The sequence below is a fragment of the Penicillium soppii genome (assembly GCF_028829465.1).
Source record: "Penicillium soppii strain IBT 18220 chromosome Unknown utg000004l, whole genome shotgun sequence".
Classification (NCBI taxonomy): Eukaryota; Fungi; Ascomycota; class Eurotiomycetes; order Eurotiales; family Aspergillaceae; genus Penicillium; species Penicillium soppii.
The window spans coordinates 102,010-114,848 of NW_026643234.1; the positions used below are offsets into that span (position 1 = coordinate 102,010).

A 12,839-nucleotide genomic window follows, 5' to 3' on the forward strand; every position below is an offset into this window, starting at 1 on the left:
GAATTCCTAGTGAGGGGATTTCTGTGCTTGTTTGTATGTAGTGGGAATAATGACATCCTTTCCATGAAGGGGCTTATTATTAAATATGATGATTGGTTTGACAGGAGCAGTGATAGCGAGGGCTGCTGGTCCCTCGGAATTAGTTCTCGAGGAAGCAGGCGCGGCTTCAGCATCATCAACAGATCCCGTAGATCTCTGTCCAATACCCTCCTCCCCGTTGTTACCACCTTCCTCCGCACTTGTTTTCTCGTGACGATCGAGTCGTGGTAGCTTCTTCTGCATTCTGGCAATCGATGCACGCTCGACGGAAAGGAGGGGTCGATTCGGGTCGGAGTACCGCTCCGGAGGGCATCCCTTGGTTCGGCGATGTGATACTCGTCGTGAAGGGGGTGGGAGGGTTGGATCTGGTGTAGAACTGACTGAGATAACTTCTTTGGTAACAGAAGCAACTTGATCATGCGATGATGATGATGGTGAGACTGGTGCTGGCACTGGAGATAAGTCTTTCTTAATAGACATGTGGATCACCGTCTGCTGATTCGCTCGCTGATCTGTCTGCTCGCTCACCTGCTCACTCTCTTCCCTATAAAGGCGTAACTGATCTGGTGATAGGAATGGGAATCGGTATTCCTGAGGAGAGCGAGGCCTATCTGGCGTGTGGTGTGAGGCAGGAGCAGTAGCAACAGCAGGGGTAGGAGTAGGTTCAATAGATGTAGATCTGTTTGAAATCCTTTCCTTAATGCGCTTAGTTTCTTGGCGTATATCCTGCTATTCATTACTCATGATCTCGATATCTTCCTGTAGTCGATTTAGGCGTTCATTCAGTATAGCTCTTCGTTGCTCGTCGCTACTGTCTTCTGTAGCGCGCATCCGCTGAGGTTGAATAACCTCCTCGGTAATTCTCTGCAAAGGTGTATGCGCACGTAACAAAGTGGGTCGAGTCCGGGGACGAGAAGCAGCTGTGGACCTGTCGAATAGGTGTGTGCTCGAGGGTATGTGCAAAGACGGTGCTTGTTCAATTTGTCGAATCTCTCTTCGGGGAATGATCCCGGGAGTCGTCTTATAACTGGAGATGTTGTCTGGTAGAATGGTCTGTGAAGGCTGTGCCGGAGTAGCTTCTCGGACCTGTGGTCGGTCTTGCTGAATTGTTGACTGTGGTTTTGCTTGCTCGCCCGAGCCAATGAATGAAGTTTGATAAATTCCTGCATTTCCAGGATTGTTGGGAGCCTTCGGAGGGCCAGGGGGAAGTGATACAGCCCCTTTTTCACCGTCGTCATGCTCGTCACTAGGTTTGTGGAAAGTAACATCACGAGATCTCTTTATCTCCTGGTTCACGGGATCCCAGATCTGGTAAACATGACCGCCATCCCCCTCATAGCCGATGAGGTAGCCCTTCCAGGCGCGGGGTGCGGCCTTCCGAGATTGCACTCGCTTATCTTTCGGAATGTGCATATAGGCAGTGGATCCCCATGGCCGTAGATGCTTGAGAGTTGGCTTAGTATTTTGAATGTGAAGAAGCTCACGCTAGAGGGTGATTGGTGATTTACCGGTCTCGCTGTTTGCAAGACGGTTCACAATGTAAATAGCAGCTTGGTGAGCAAATGGCCAGAGCGTTTCATCGAGTCCTGAGTCAACGATCATGGTCCTTCCAATCTTATTGATATAGCCACCATACCATTCGGCTGTGCCGTTTGGTTCTGCAGTGTACGGAGGAGTGAGCTCAAAGACGAACCCACGTTTCTTTCCCTACGTAATGAATCTTTTGAATTCGGTGCCGTTGTCGAGGCGCTAAATACCGGGGTATCTACCTCTTAGCAGCTTCATTTCCTCGCAGAATTCGATCATGCGGGTAGATATCTCTTCCTTCGTCTTTGTGAAGATGCCTCTGCCCATCCTGGTAGCATCGTCAACGATTGGAACCTAGTACTTCTCTCCATTTGGGCCAGGTGGAGACATGGTTTGTGTATCGATGTGGAACTTCTAAGCGGCATCCTGGACTCGAACCTGGGGTTCTCGGGAGACCTTCCTTCTCGATTTGGCAAGCAGGCAGGCTTCGTAGTCGATATCTAAACAACTTGGAATTTCAAGGTCTTCAACCATAATAGCATCCTTGATTGTTGCAGACATCTTAGCCTTACCGACGTGTCCGAGACGGCGGTGAATTTCCATTGCGGAGAGCGCTCGGAATGCAATTCCATCATTATCATTAGTGTCTTCTTCGTCACTGGACTCTGTGTCACAAAGTGAGGATTCGTAACCTTCGTCACTGCTAGAGGGGTCTTCGTTTTCTGTTGGTTGGCGTCCTCTATCGTCGTTTAATGGGCCAATAAGGTAAGGGACTCCTGGCGTAGTGTCTGTAAGACCGAATAAAGTGCCGTCTTCTTCTTCGAGGCATTCATGTCTTAGGTTGTGAAACAAATTCCAGTCTTTCCTTAGACGTTCTGTGGATAGTATCCTACTATCTATTGTGGGGCTGTACCAGCCTATAACAAGCACACTTTTGATGATGCCGTTACGGTCTTTGGCTTGGACGAGGATCATGCCTTTACCCTTTGTGATAACACGCTCGCCAGTAACAGCACGATATGCGTATGCATGTGTGGCGGGGATAGGGTCATAAGTGAAGAAATCTCTATAATGGCTTGTCATTGTTTCTCTGGAACCTGAGTCCAGAAGCCATCTTTGGTCGACGTTACTAGTAGCCATCGCTGTTATAGCCATTCCACAAGAGCCGTCTTGCTTCTTCTTCGCAAGAGTATATGCCCACACACCCCTGTGAAACTTCTAGTCTCTAACAATGTTGTCGGCAAGGTGGTAACAGTTCTTGGTATTGTGGGGACCGAGTCTATAGAAACTACAGTTACCGTTGTCATCCACTTGCTTCTCTGCTTCACGCTTTTCCTTCGCGTATTGGTGAATGTCTTTGCCCTTCGGGGGTGCTCTACGGAACTTCTTTCCGGAGCTATTGTTGTCAGACTGTTTCTTGTGATCGTCCTCGGAGGCACGAGGGGTTTGGCTTTGTGGTTTGTCATCTTCCTGTTTAGCAGTTGTCGAGGGTCGCTTCTTCTTATTGTTGTTACGGCTTCCTCGGGTAGCAGCTGCTTCGCCGGATTCGCGAGTGTCAGATTCAACTTGCAGGTCTTTACAGAACTCATCGAATTCGTCGCGAGTAATGGTCTGCTTCCTGCTGATTTGTTTAATAATAAAGTTCAACTTCGGTGATTCGTTGCCGAGCTGATCAATGATATGAATAAATGCTCTAAGTGGTGGCGGAGCAATCTTGCGCTTCTCGAGGATCGCTAGATGTCTCCGGAAGGCAGTGATGTAGTCTTTAACGGTGCCGAAACTGTTTCTTTTCAAGTGAAGGAACCTCTTTCCATCGAGGATTGTTTGGTTGATTAGATTGCCGCCACGAAACGCACGAGTGATCTCCTTTATCAAAACATCGGCGTATATGTCGTGCTCTTCATCTTCTTCATCTTCACTGTCTGACAGTTCAGCGTAACCATGTGTACCTATACCGAGTGTAGGGCGTAACAGGTCTTTCAGATTTGAGTGTAAATGGGTGAAAATCCACCCGGAGACGGTGGTAGACCAGTAAGACCACTGTTCATAACCTTTGTCTCCCTTCTTGGGTCGTGGACGTTTGTGGTCTAACAGCTTGTGAAGACGCAGAGGACGGAGAATACAGTAAACTTCGTTATGCCAGTCTTCAACATTTGTACTTGTCTCCTCTAGCACTGAGATCTTCGTCAGAGTTACAGGACCGATGGCGGGTAATCCGACATCCTGTGATTGTTTCTTCCTGCGTTCTGTGAGCTTAATAGTGTTGTCAAGTGGAGGAGGTGGCGGGCGCGCGTCTTGGGTATCAGATCCCGCCATCTTGATAAAAGTAAGTGTTCTGTAAACAGATAAAACAAAGTGCTAGTGGTCTAGACTAGCAGGATCTCAGAGGAAACGAAAAGAGAGGCTCATAACCTCATGGAGATCATACAAGGGGCAATGGAATATGAAGATATTGAATATTGTATTGCGGACGGAGGAGAGAAGGAGAGAGAGAGAGAGAGAGAGAGCAAGAGATATCTATCTATCTACTCCATGGGAGACTATCCCAATGTGGGATGTCACCTGACATCCCCAACAGTATGCCTCGAGGAATTCAAGTTTATCGATATGGCTAACCCCGAGGCGCATCTTCGTTTCGACAAATCGACCGTACGAGCGTTTTAACACCGCAAAACAACCGATATCGAGCGGCTGTAAAAGATGAGACGAGTGCGGAGGCATGCAGATTGGAATAATATCGTTTTTTTCGCAGATATCGTCGAACTTCGGGGTTAAATGACTTCCGTGGCCGTCGAGTATCAAAAGTCGATACCGACCCTTTAACCGAGAAAAAGTCGACGGAATAAATAGCTTTTCAAGCCAACGAAGGCCAATTTCATCGGAAGTCCAGCCATTCGGGCTTAATTCAAATCGCCAATCATTCGGGAGGTTATCGAACCAACCTTCGATATAAACCTTGCCTTTAAAAATCACGCACGGAGGAAGCGCCCAGCCCGACGCATTTATACACTCAATTACGGTCACCCATTCGCGATTTCCAGGTTGTAAAAGCGATCGCCGACCATAGTATTCAGCTCTTGTAATAACTTTCGCGGTCGCTGTTAATCCCATCGCAAAACCAGTCTCGTCGAAGTTATAAATATCGTCGGGATCGATGCCACATTGAAGTATGGTTTTTTGAACAAGATTAAACCATTCACCGATGATTTTCGGGTCTTCGCACTTCGCACGTTCGTAATTATAGCGCCTCGAGAACCGGCTTGATAGTTCGGAATGCCTTTTCACGAAGTTATAAACCCATTTCTCCCCGACAGTTTGAACTGGGGTAGTTCCGCGGGCCTCAAGCAGAAGGTTCGCACTTTCTCGTACGGTAGTAGGCCGGGGCGCTGCTCCGCGATCATCAAGCGAGAGTATCCATTTTTGAAGAGTTTCCTCTTCAACTTTTGTTAATTTGTGTGAATTAGCGCGTACAATCGCGCGGTTTTGGTGGCCGTGTAGTCGGTCTTGAAGGGTTGAACGCGGTACGTTAAATCGTCGCGCTGTTTCGCGAATTGAGGATATTTCTTGGTTCTTAATAGCCTGGATAGCTAATAAGATCCTACCCTCTTGCTCTACTGAATTTCTAGAGCTTTGGGAGCGAATTGGTGACATGGTTGGTGGTTGAATAAATTAAGTGCTTATTCATGGATGCGTTTTGGTTAGGTGGCCGGCTGGCTTACATGGCCGGCTCGCTTACCGAATACGTTATGCCCCTTCGCAGGGTGGGTCCGTACTTCTACGGTCCGAAAACCTTATTTTTCTAGCATCAGTTTCATCATTGCTAATACTCAGGATCACGCGACCAACAATATCCATTACGAACAGATAAACATTGTAGTCATTTCACAACATACTATATGCCAAAAGATTGAGACCATGACAACTTTGGTTCGTTTTCTCCAGTAAATCATTTTGGAACGTACTGGCAGCCTTTGTCATGATAGATCTAGAAAGTAAGTAGAGCAGAAGACGGAAGATAACCTTTCTGACTAGGTCAAGCTTAAATCCTATTTATCATGAATCATCGTAGTCTTCCACCGAGAGCCCGGTTCTGTTATACATAATAATATAATTTGTCACGATAGTTTGCCCTTGGGCCACTGACCGTGGATCCCTCTCTGTGTTCCACGGTCGTTATGAAAGTTAACTTCAATATGACTGAGATGTAAGGGCCATTTGTTCAAACCGCGTGAGAGCATGTTGTTAGATCGACCGCAAAAGAATATCTCATCACACAGTCAAGACTGGGCGAGGATCGAGGATCAATCATATGCGTCGCAGCTCTATAGTATAGACAATCCGATTGTCGACCCACCCACCTAGTTCAACCTCTCCAGTGCTCTGTCCTAGCTGACAAGTGTTCTAAGAACTTCGGCGCTTTCTGGTGATCACTAGCTACTGTGTCACATTTTCATTGCGAGGACCTTCACCTCTTGGTTCTATGACAGAACCTATAAAACCAGCTACTGATCCCATCCATCGACTTTGACTAGAAAAATACCTTGTGCTCGTGTCAACCCCTGCCAGACCATGGATACAGTCATAACTAGCCTCCCCCCAAGGTGGGAGCTATTCTTATGGAGAACATCTCAATCATTCAGATTGTGTCCATGTTCTCGATCGGCGCGTACAATGCCCTCGAAACAGGGATCGTTGCATTCGATACCTTCAAACACTATCGCAGCCTGTATTTCTGGAGTATACAGGTTGCATCGTGGGGGATCCTCGTGCATGCTCTTCCTGCCATGGCTCGTTTCATCTCTCAAGCATCCAACCTCGCAACGTCAATTCCCTTCATGATCGGATGGTACGCGATGGCTACCGGCCAAGCCGTGGTACTCTACTCACGTCTGCACCTCGTTGTCTCCAACGTGAGAATGTTGCGGTGGGTTCTATGGATGATCATCACCAATGCCTGCATCCTGCATATCCCAATGACCGTCCTCTTCTTCGGTCTCAATAACGGCGACTCACGCTTCACTCGGCCTGCCGTGATATTCGATCGAATTCAATTGACAGGCTTTTGCATACAAGACTTCATCATCTGTGGCATTTACATATACGAAGCAATTCGTGCTTTCAAGAAGATCAGTACAGTCCGCGGTCGCAACAGCCGCAGCGCAATCATCCACTTACTTTGCAACAATTTTGTGGTCGTATTCCTGAATATCCTACTCCTCCTCGCAGAATACAAGCTACACTATATTCAGGTGAGCTTCAAGACTGTGGTGTACAGCATTAAGCTGAAGTTGGAGTTTTCTGTGCTCAACCGTCTTAGCTTGCTGGCTCTCCCCTGGCTGTCTTTGTGCTTTGAGTGGTTGCCATATTGTCATCAACAGACGCGCCGGTGATAAGGTGGCTAGTGATATTTTCACATGCAAAGCCCTCAGAGCTTGAACTTGTCAACCTATGAACATAGTGATGTTGTGGAGTTTGATTGAGGTGAATAACGTATTCATTAAGCGAGTGGGCCATGTAAACGAGTGGGCCACCTCACCCAATCTATTCATTTCAATATGAAATTTCTTACCCAAAACGCCATTAAATTAACAAAACTAACTAACTAGGTCTATTTGGACATGAATTCTTCCTATGGCCCTGATTTCCACATGCACTACACTTCGGTAAGGCCCTGGTTCGGGGCTGTAAAGGCCCCGAGATCTGCTCACGAACCTGAGTAATGCGCGCTACTTGGGCCTCAAATGGCTCTGAACGTAACGTACGAACCTGCTGAACCGAGAGATCCCTTTTATATGCTATCTGTCTAGTCGATCGAGTCCGCTTTTGCTTCTTTTTCTCGATTTCCGCCCGTAATTCCTTATTTTCTTTGGCTAATAAAAGAGAGCCTTGTATTGAGAGTTGGAGGCCCTTTATTAGCTGGTCTAATGCCGGGCTAGGGCTTTGAGATCTCGTACGAATCAAAGCTTTAATAGACGAAGCTTGCCGACGTAGTTGTTTCTCGGTAAAGGGGGTTTTTGGTGTAAAATTCCGGCTTGATTCACTACCCCGGCTCGGAGGGGGTGTTGGGGTTCGAAGACAAATATCAAGCTTTGAAATCACTCGATCGGGTGAAAAAGGTACTAAACCGGCTGCTCCGAAGCTATTTATGATATTCTCGGATTTATATGCCTCGATTCGAGCGTACGGGTATACCTCGAGGAAATCAAGTTTTTCAATATGGCTAACCCCGAGGCGCATCTTCGTTTCGATAAGCCGACCGTACGAGCGTTTTAACACCGCAAAACAACCGATATCGAGTGGCTGTAAAAGGTGCGACGAGTGTGCGGGCATACAGATTGGTATGATGTTATTTTTGTCGCAAATTTCGTCGAACTTTGGGGTTAAATGGCTACCGTGACCATCGAGTATCAAAAGTCGATACCGGCCCTTTAACCGCGAAGAAGTCGACGGAATAAAGAGGTTTTGGAGCCAACGAAGGCCAATTTCATCGGAGGTCCATCCATTCGGACTTAGCTCGAATCGCCAATCGTCGGGAAGGTTATCGAACCAAGATTCGATATACACTTTGCCTTTGAAAATAATACACGGAGGTAGCGCCCACCCCGAAGCATTTATACATTCAATTGCGGTTACCCACTCGCGATTTCCGGGTTGTAAAAGCGATCGCCGACCGTAGTATTTAGCCCTCGTAACGACCTTTGCAGTCGCTATTAATCCCATCGCGAAACCAGTCTCGTCGAAGTTATAGATATCATCGGGATCGATGCCGTACTGAAGTATGGTTTTTTGAACGAGATTAAACCACTCTCCGATAATCTTCGGGTCTTCGCACTTCGCACGTTCATAATTATAACGTCTCGAGAATCGGGTTGATAGTTCGGGGTGCCTTTTTACGAAGTTATAAACCCATTTTTCGCCGACTGTTTGAACCGGGGTAGTTCCGCGGGCTTCGAGAAGAAGATTCGCAGTTTCTCGTACAGTAGTCGGCCGAGGCGCTGCTCCGCGATCATCAAGTGATAGGATCCATTTTTGAAGCGTTTCCTCTTCGAATTCTGTTAATTTATGGTTATTGGCGCGCGTTTCCGGACGAAAACTATTACCAGCGAGGCGGCGTTGTAAGGTAGAGCGAGGCACTTGAAAGCGGCGTGCTAGTTCGCGAATAGTGATGATTTCTTGATTTTTAAAAGCCTGAATAGCTAATAGTATCCTGCCTTCTTGCTCGGTTGAATTTCTCGAGGTTTGGGAGCGATTTGGTGGCATAGTGGGTGGTTGAATTAATTAGGTTCTAACTCATGGACGCGTTTCGCGGTAGGTGGCCCACTCGTTTACATGGCCCACTCGTTTACATGGCCCACTCGTTTACATGGCCCACTCGTTTACATGGCCCACTCGTTTACATGGCCCACTCGCTTACCGAATACGTTACTTACTTGTTTCGTGCCTGAGGCACTGGTTCCAAAGTCTCGATGGCTGTTAAGACTTTGGTAGGCATGTCGTTTGCACCAGGCCAGATTTCTAAGCCCTCTATCGGAAAAACCCGGCTCTTGATAATGTCCTGCTCAGACTTTTAGAGATGTCGAGGGGAACAGGATTTGTGTACGCAGGATCGAGTGTTTAATTGAAGTACTGGTAAAACTTGACGAGTATAGATTGCGCGTTTCGGGCGACCTGTGTGAAGGATGTAGGACTCCAAGGTACTCGAAAAGAATTGAGCGATCAACAAAGGTGGTTGGCCTCATATTTATGTTTTTAATAGCTCACTGTTGTAAATGATGTCTTAACCTCAAAATTAAATCGGAGGACGCACTGGGATCACCGCCATAGTAGTCGAAAATATCAACGTTACTTGATAGGTAGCTTCAACGGTCATCTAAATCGTATGTCCGCACAAAATTCCTCAACATGGTTGTGTTGGTTAAACCTCGTCAATGTCATCGAGGGGTTACAAATTTTGTTGTGCTCATCAACTAAGTGTTAATGCTTAGAGCTTAGTCTGCTCGCCCCGCACCACTCTCAACTCTCTCACCATGTCATGTGTGTACCTAGCTCCCCGCGGCCGTCATGTTGTACAATTCTTTTGCTATTTCGTGCATCAAAGCCGAATGATACGAAGACTGATTTGGTCAGACCTGCAGACGACCAAGTTGATTTCCAATCAACTTGGTCGTCTGTATAGACACTTCGGAGCTAATTCCGACGGTGCGGCTTGGTTCCTGATCTGCACCAGCCTCATATCACAACACATATAAGTAGTGGATAGTGACAGATTGACAATAATACACTCCTACACCTCTCTGATTTGGCCTCATGGGCGCATGCCCCGATTCCTTCGTACGCCTTGGTGATATTATACTGGCTTACGAGTGCTGAATCGACCCGTATGCCTAAGAGCATACAGCCTTGAGCGTTCCCTTCTTCAATATCCATGATAGAGATATTAGTCCGTCAAATTTCATACTGGGGTACTTTTCATACTAGGGTACTTACAGGGGTCCAACTTTTTTTATCCAAAATCAGCAAAGATGAGGCCTCAGACACATGGAAATAAAAGCGCCTTCCTGGGGTGGACATCATTGAAAAGTCATCAGCTCATCGCGGCGGGCCGAGTATGCTAGCGCTTATTGTCCGCCCCACACCTTCGTACCCTCACCATCTCTCTTCTCCCTTCATAACTCTCCGAATGGATTATATAGAAAGTGCCCCAGGCTCTCAAAATGACCCCATACAGATTCCTTGCTTGAGTCACGAGCCCTATGATGGGGAAGATTTCCCAAAATATCCAGAGCGCGCGGGCTGGGACATCGATCGGCTTCTCGCCGGAGACTTCTCACAACACCCCGCCGAGCCCACTGGTGCATTCTTGCAAAATTGGCTCTACTTCGGTGTTCTTTGGGAAGTATTCGGTCCCATCACTCGGGGAGCCAAGAAGAATTATGTCATGCCGCAAGAAGGCACAATGTACGGAATAATCACCATCGCTGCTCTCGACGTTCAGATACTACAGCTCCTGTCGTCGATCACGTCAATGGTGTAAGCCGGAGATGTCATTTCCGCGCAGATGATCGCTCATCGAATTGTTACATGTCTCACGACTATATCTCGATTTTGTCGTCTGGCGACATGCGCGGGTGACCCTCGTCCAGGATTCAAGATTTGGCCGCTGTCTCCCGAAATTGACCTATCTATCAGGACGCTGGGCCATCGCCTGGCTTGGAATTTTCCGGTCGGGGCGCTCGACATGGCTATGAGTTCTTCGACTGGCGGATTGCAATTTCCTTGTGCGTGGTTTCCATAGGCACGCATGAAACAGATGGGATGGTGTCCAAGCGAGATCGCTATGGTGGAAAAGACATTTACGTCCGCGTCCGCGTACTATGTGTCTCAGATGGAAAGACCGCCGTCGGCGGTACAGAGAGACCATGGTGAATGTACCGGTAAACTCTGTTTTGCGCGACAAATCAACGAAGCGACGTATCTCACTGCACACACCACAGCGGAGTGTGACTGTCAGCACCTAGGCCCGTCGAACGATGAAGTGGTGTCCATTATTGCATCTGGAGGCGTCCCATTGATGTCCATTACACCAATGAAGAAGGAGCCATATCTCAAAGTAGAGGTACAAAAGTAGTCCGGAACAAAACGCTATGTCGCCTTGTCTCATGTCTGGTCCGACGGAATGGGAAATCCGACAGCGAACAGACTACCGATGTGCCAAATGCTCCGTATTCGGGCCTTACTCGACGAACTGCTGTCCGGAATCAGCTATGCCGACCTGGTCAACAGGTTAGCATTCGGAGACCTTTTCAAAAAAAAATTTCAAGGATCCTCCATCTCATTCTGGATGGACACGCTGTGTATCCCCGTCGCTCCAGAACACAAAGAGCTCCGCTCAAAGTCAATCAAGGGAATGAAAGCCGTGTACGAACGAGCGTTCCGCGTGCTAGTCTTGGATTCCGATATCCAGCAATGTTCCATGAAGGACTATACGCAGTCATTCATGCGAATCCAAGTGTCCGCATAGATGCGCCGACTTTGGACGTTAAACGAAGGCGTCCTGGCGAATCGGCTGTGCGTCAAATACGCGGATGGAATTCTAGACGTGTAAGCTGCTTCAGAAGAGTATCAAGAAAAGGTGAAAAACTCCGGGATGGCAAGTTATATGGACTCGTATAGAACACCTATGCGTGATGCCGATAGTTTCGGTTGGAAATTTCGTCTGTTGCGAAGGAATGTTCTCCGGGACCCAGATCCAAGACTGGTCTATTCTGATAGGTATTCAGATAAAGAGATTGCTTCGCCGGAGTAAAAGCGGTGTTATGCGATTATGGAGGCTTTCAGTGCGTCCTTGCATCGGACGACCACTAAAGTGGCGGACGAGATGCTCTGCTTTGCTAGTCTCATTAGGTGGGATACCTCTTTGTTGAAGGGTATCCCGTTCGAAGACCACTTGCATGTGTTTCTGTCGACGGAATTGCGGCTCCCGCAGGGAATGCTGTTTCTCGCTAGGCCGAGGATGCGGCAGCCAGGTTGGCGTTGGGCTGTTAATCGGTTCGGGGATAATGGTGCAATACGATTGAATGCTAAATTCGACGATATGACTCCTGGGATTGTCAGTGAGAATGGATTTATCGTGGAATTCCCGGGACTTGGTTTGCCGGTGGACTGTACCAGGGAGCAAACTCAAAAATTGGTTGTGGTTGCTGATGATGAACATGGGGGTGTGGCTAAATATGAGATCACGCGACACGATGAAGGTCTCAGCGGCCGATTGGAGGAGTTTGAGTCTGGTCCTGAGAAATTTCTGCATGATCGACTCTATATTATCTTCTGGTATGCTATAAGGGCTTTGGCCCCTAGAACACCTATGCCGGCTGCAATCATTTCTGGTCCTTCCGATGAGAGCCTTGTGAAGGGGGAATTGGTGTACCAGTTCGAGTCTCTCGCATACGTGGAGGTGTTGGAAAAAACGGTGGAGGGGCATCTGCAGGGGACATTAGATCCGGTGGTTCAGCTCACCCGAAAGAAATGGACACTGGGATAGCTCAACTTGATTTCAACCAGGAAAGTCCCGGGTGCCCACCTGGGCAGGTGTCAACCTTGAACCCTGGATAGCATTCACCACTCCAGGGCTGTTGATGGAAATGTCACATGTGAGATTGGCCCAGAATATGCGGATCGTTAGCCAACACTTTCTAGTCAGTATAAATTAAATCGCAGGCTATTCCATGTCCTGTTTTGTGAATAGTCAATACTTAAAAAAAAGATGCTTTCCG

At 47.7% G+C, this 12,839-nt stretch overlaps 5 protein-coding genes across 5 annotated transcripts; 4 read left to right on the forward strand and 1 right to left on the reverse strand.

Annotated features, from left to right (window-relative positions):
• Nucleotides 1-2,784: 2,784 nt before the first annotated feature.
• Nucleotides 2,785-3,882, reverse strand: N7529_003464 (uncharacterized protein; the record flags this gene model as incomplete). The annotated part of the gene is made up of 1 exon (XM_057238991.1): nt 2,785-3,882. The coding sequence occupies one exon, from the start codon at nt 3,880-3,882 to the stop codon at nt 2,785-2,787; it is 1,098 nt and encodes a 365-aa protein (XP_057098286.1).
• A 2,300-nt stretch (nt 3,883-6,182) lies between these two features.
• Nucleotides 6,183-6,956, forward strand: N7529_003465 (uncharacterized protein; the record flags this gene model as incomplete). The annotated part of the gene is made up of 1 exon (XM_057238992.1): nt 6,183-6,956. One exon carries the CDS (start codon nt 6,183-6,185, stop codon nt 6,954-6,956), a length of 774 nt encoding a protein of 257 aa, XP_057098287.1.
• A 3,290-nt stretch (nt 6,957-10,246) lies between these two features.
• N7529_003466 (uncharacterized protein) lies at nt 10,247-11,194 on the forward strand (the record flags this gene model as incomplete). Its single annotated transcript, XM_057238993.1, has 2 exons — nt 10,247-10,596; nt 10,894-11,194. 2 exons carry the CDS (start codon nt 10,247-10,249, stop codon nt 11,192-11,194), a joined length of 651 nt encoding a protein of 216 aa, XP_057098288.1.
• Nucleotides 11,195-11,281: 87 nt separating this feature from the next.
• On the forward strand, nt 11,282-11,587 carry N7529_003467 (uncharacterized protein; the record flags this gene model as incomplete). Its single annotated transcript, XM_057238994.1, has 1 exon — nt 11,282-11,587. One exon carries the CDS (start codon nt 11,282-11,284, stop codon nt 11,585-11,587), a length of 306 nt encoding a protein of 101 aa, XP_057098289.1.
• A 303-nt stretch (nt 11,588-11,890) lies between these two features.
• Nucleotides 11,891-12,607, forward strand: N7529_003468 (uncharacterized protein; the record flags this gene model as incomplete). Its single annotated transcript, XM_057238995.1, has 1 exon — nt 11,891-12,607. The coding sequence occupies one exon, from the start codon at nt 11,891-11,893 to the stop codon at nt 12,605-12,607; it is 717 nt and encodes a 238-aa protein (XP_057098290.1).
• Nucleotides 12,608-12,839: the final 232 nt, after the last annotated feature.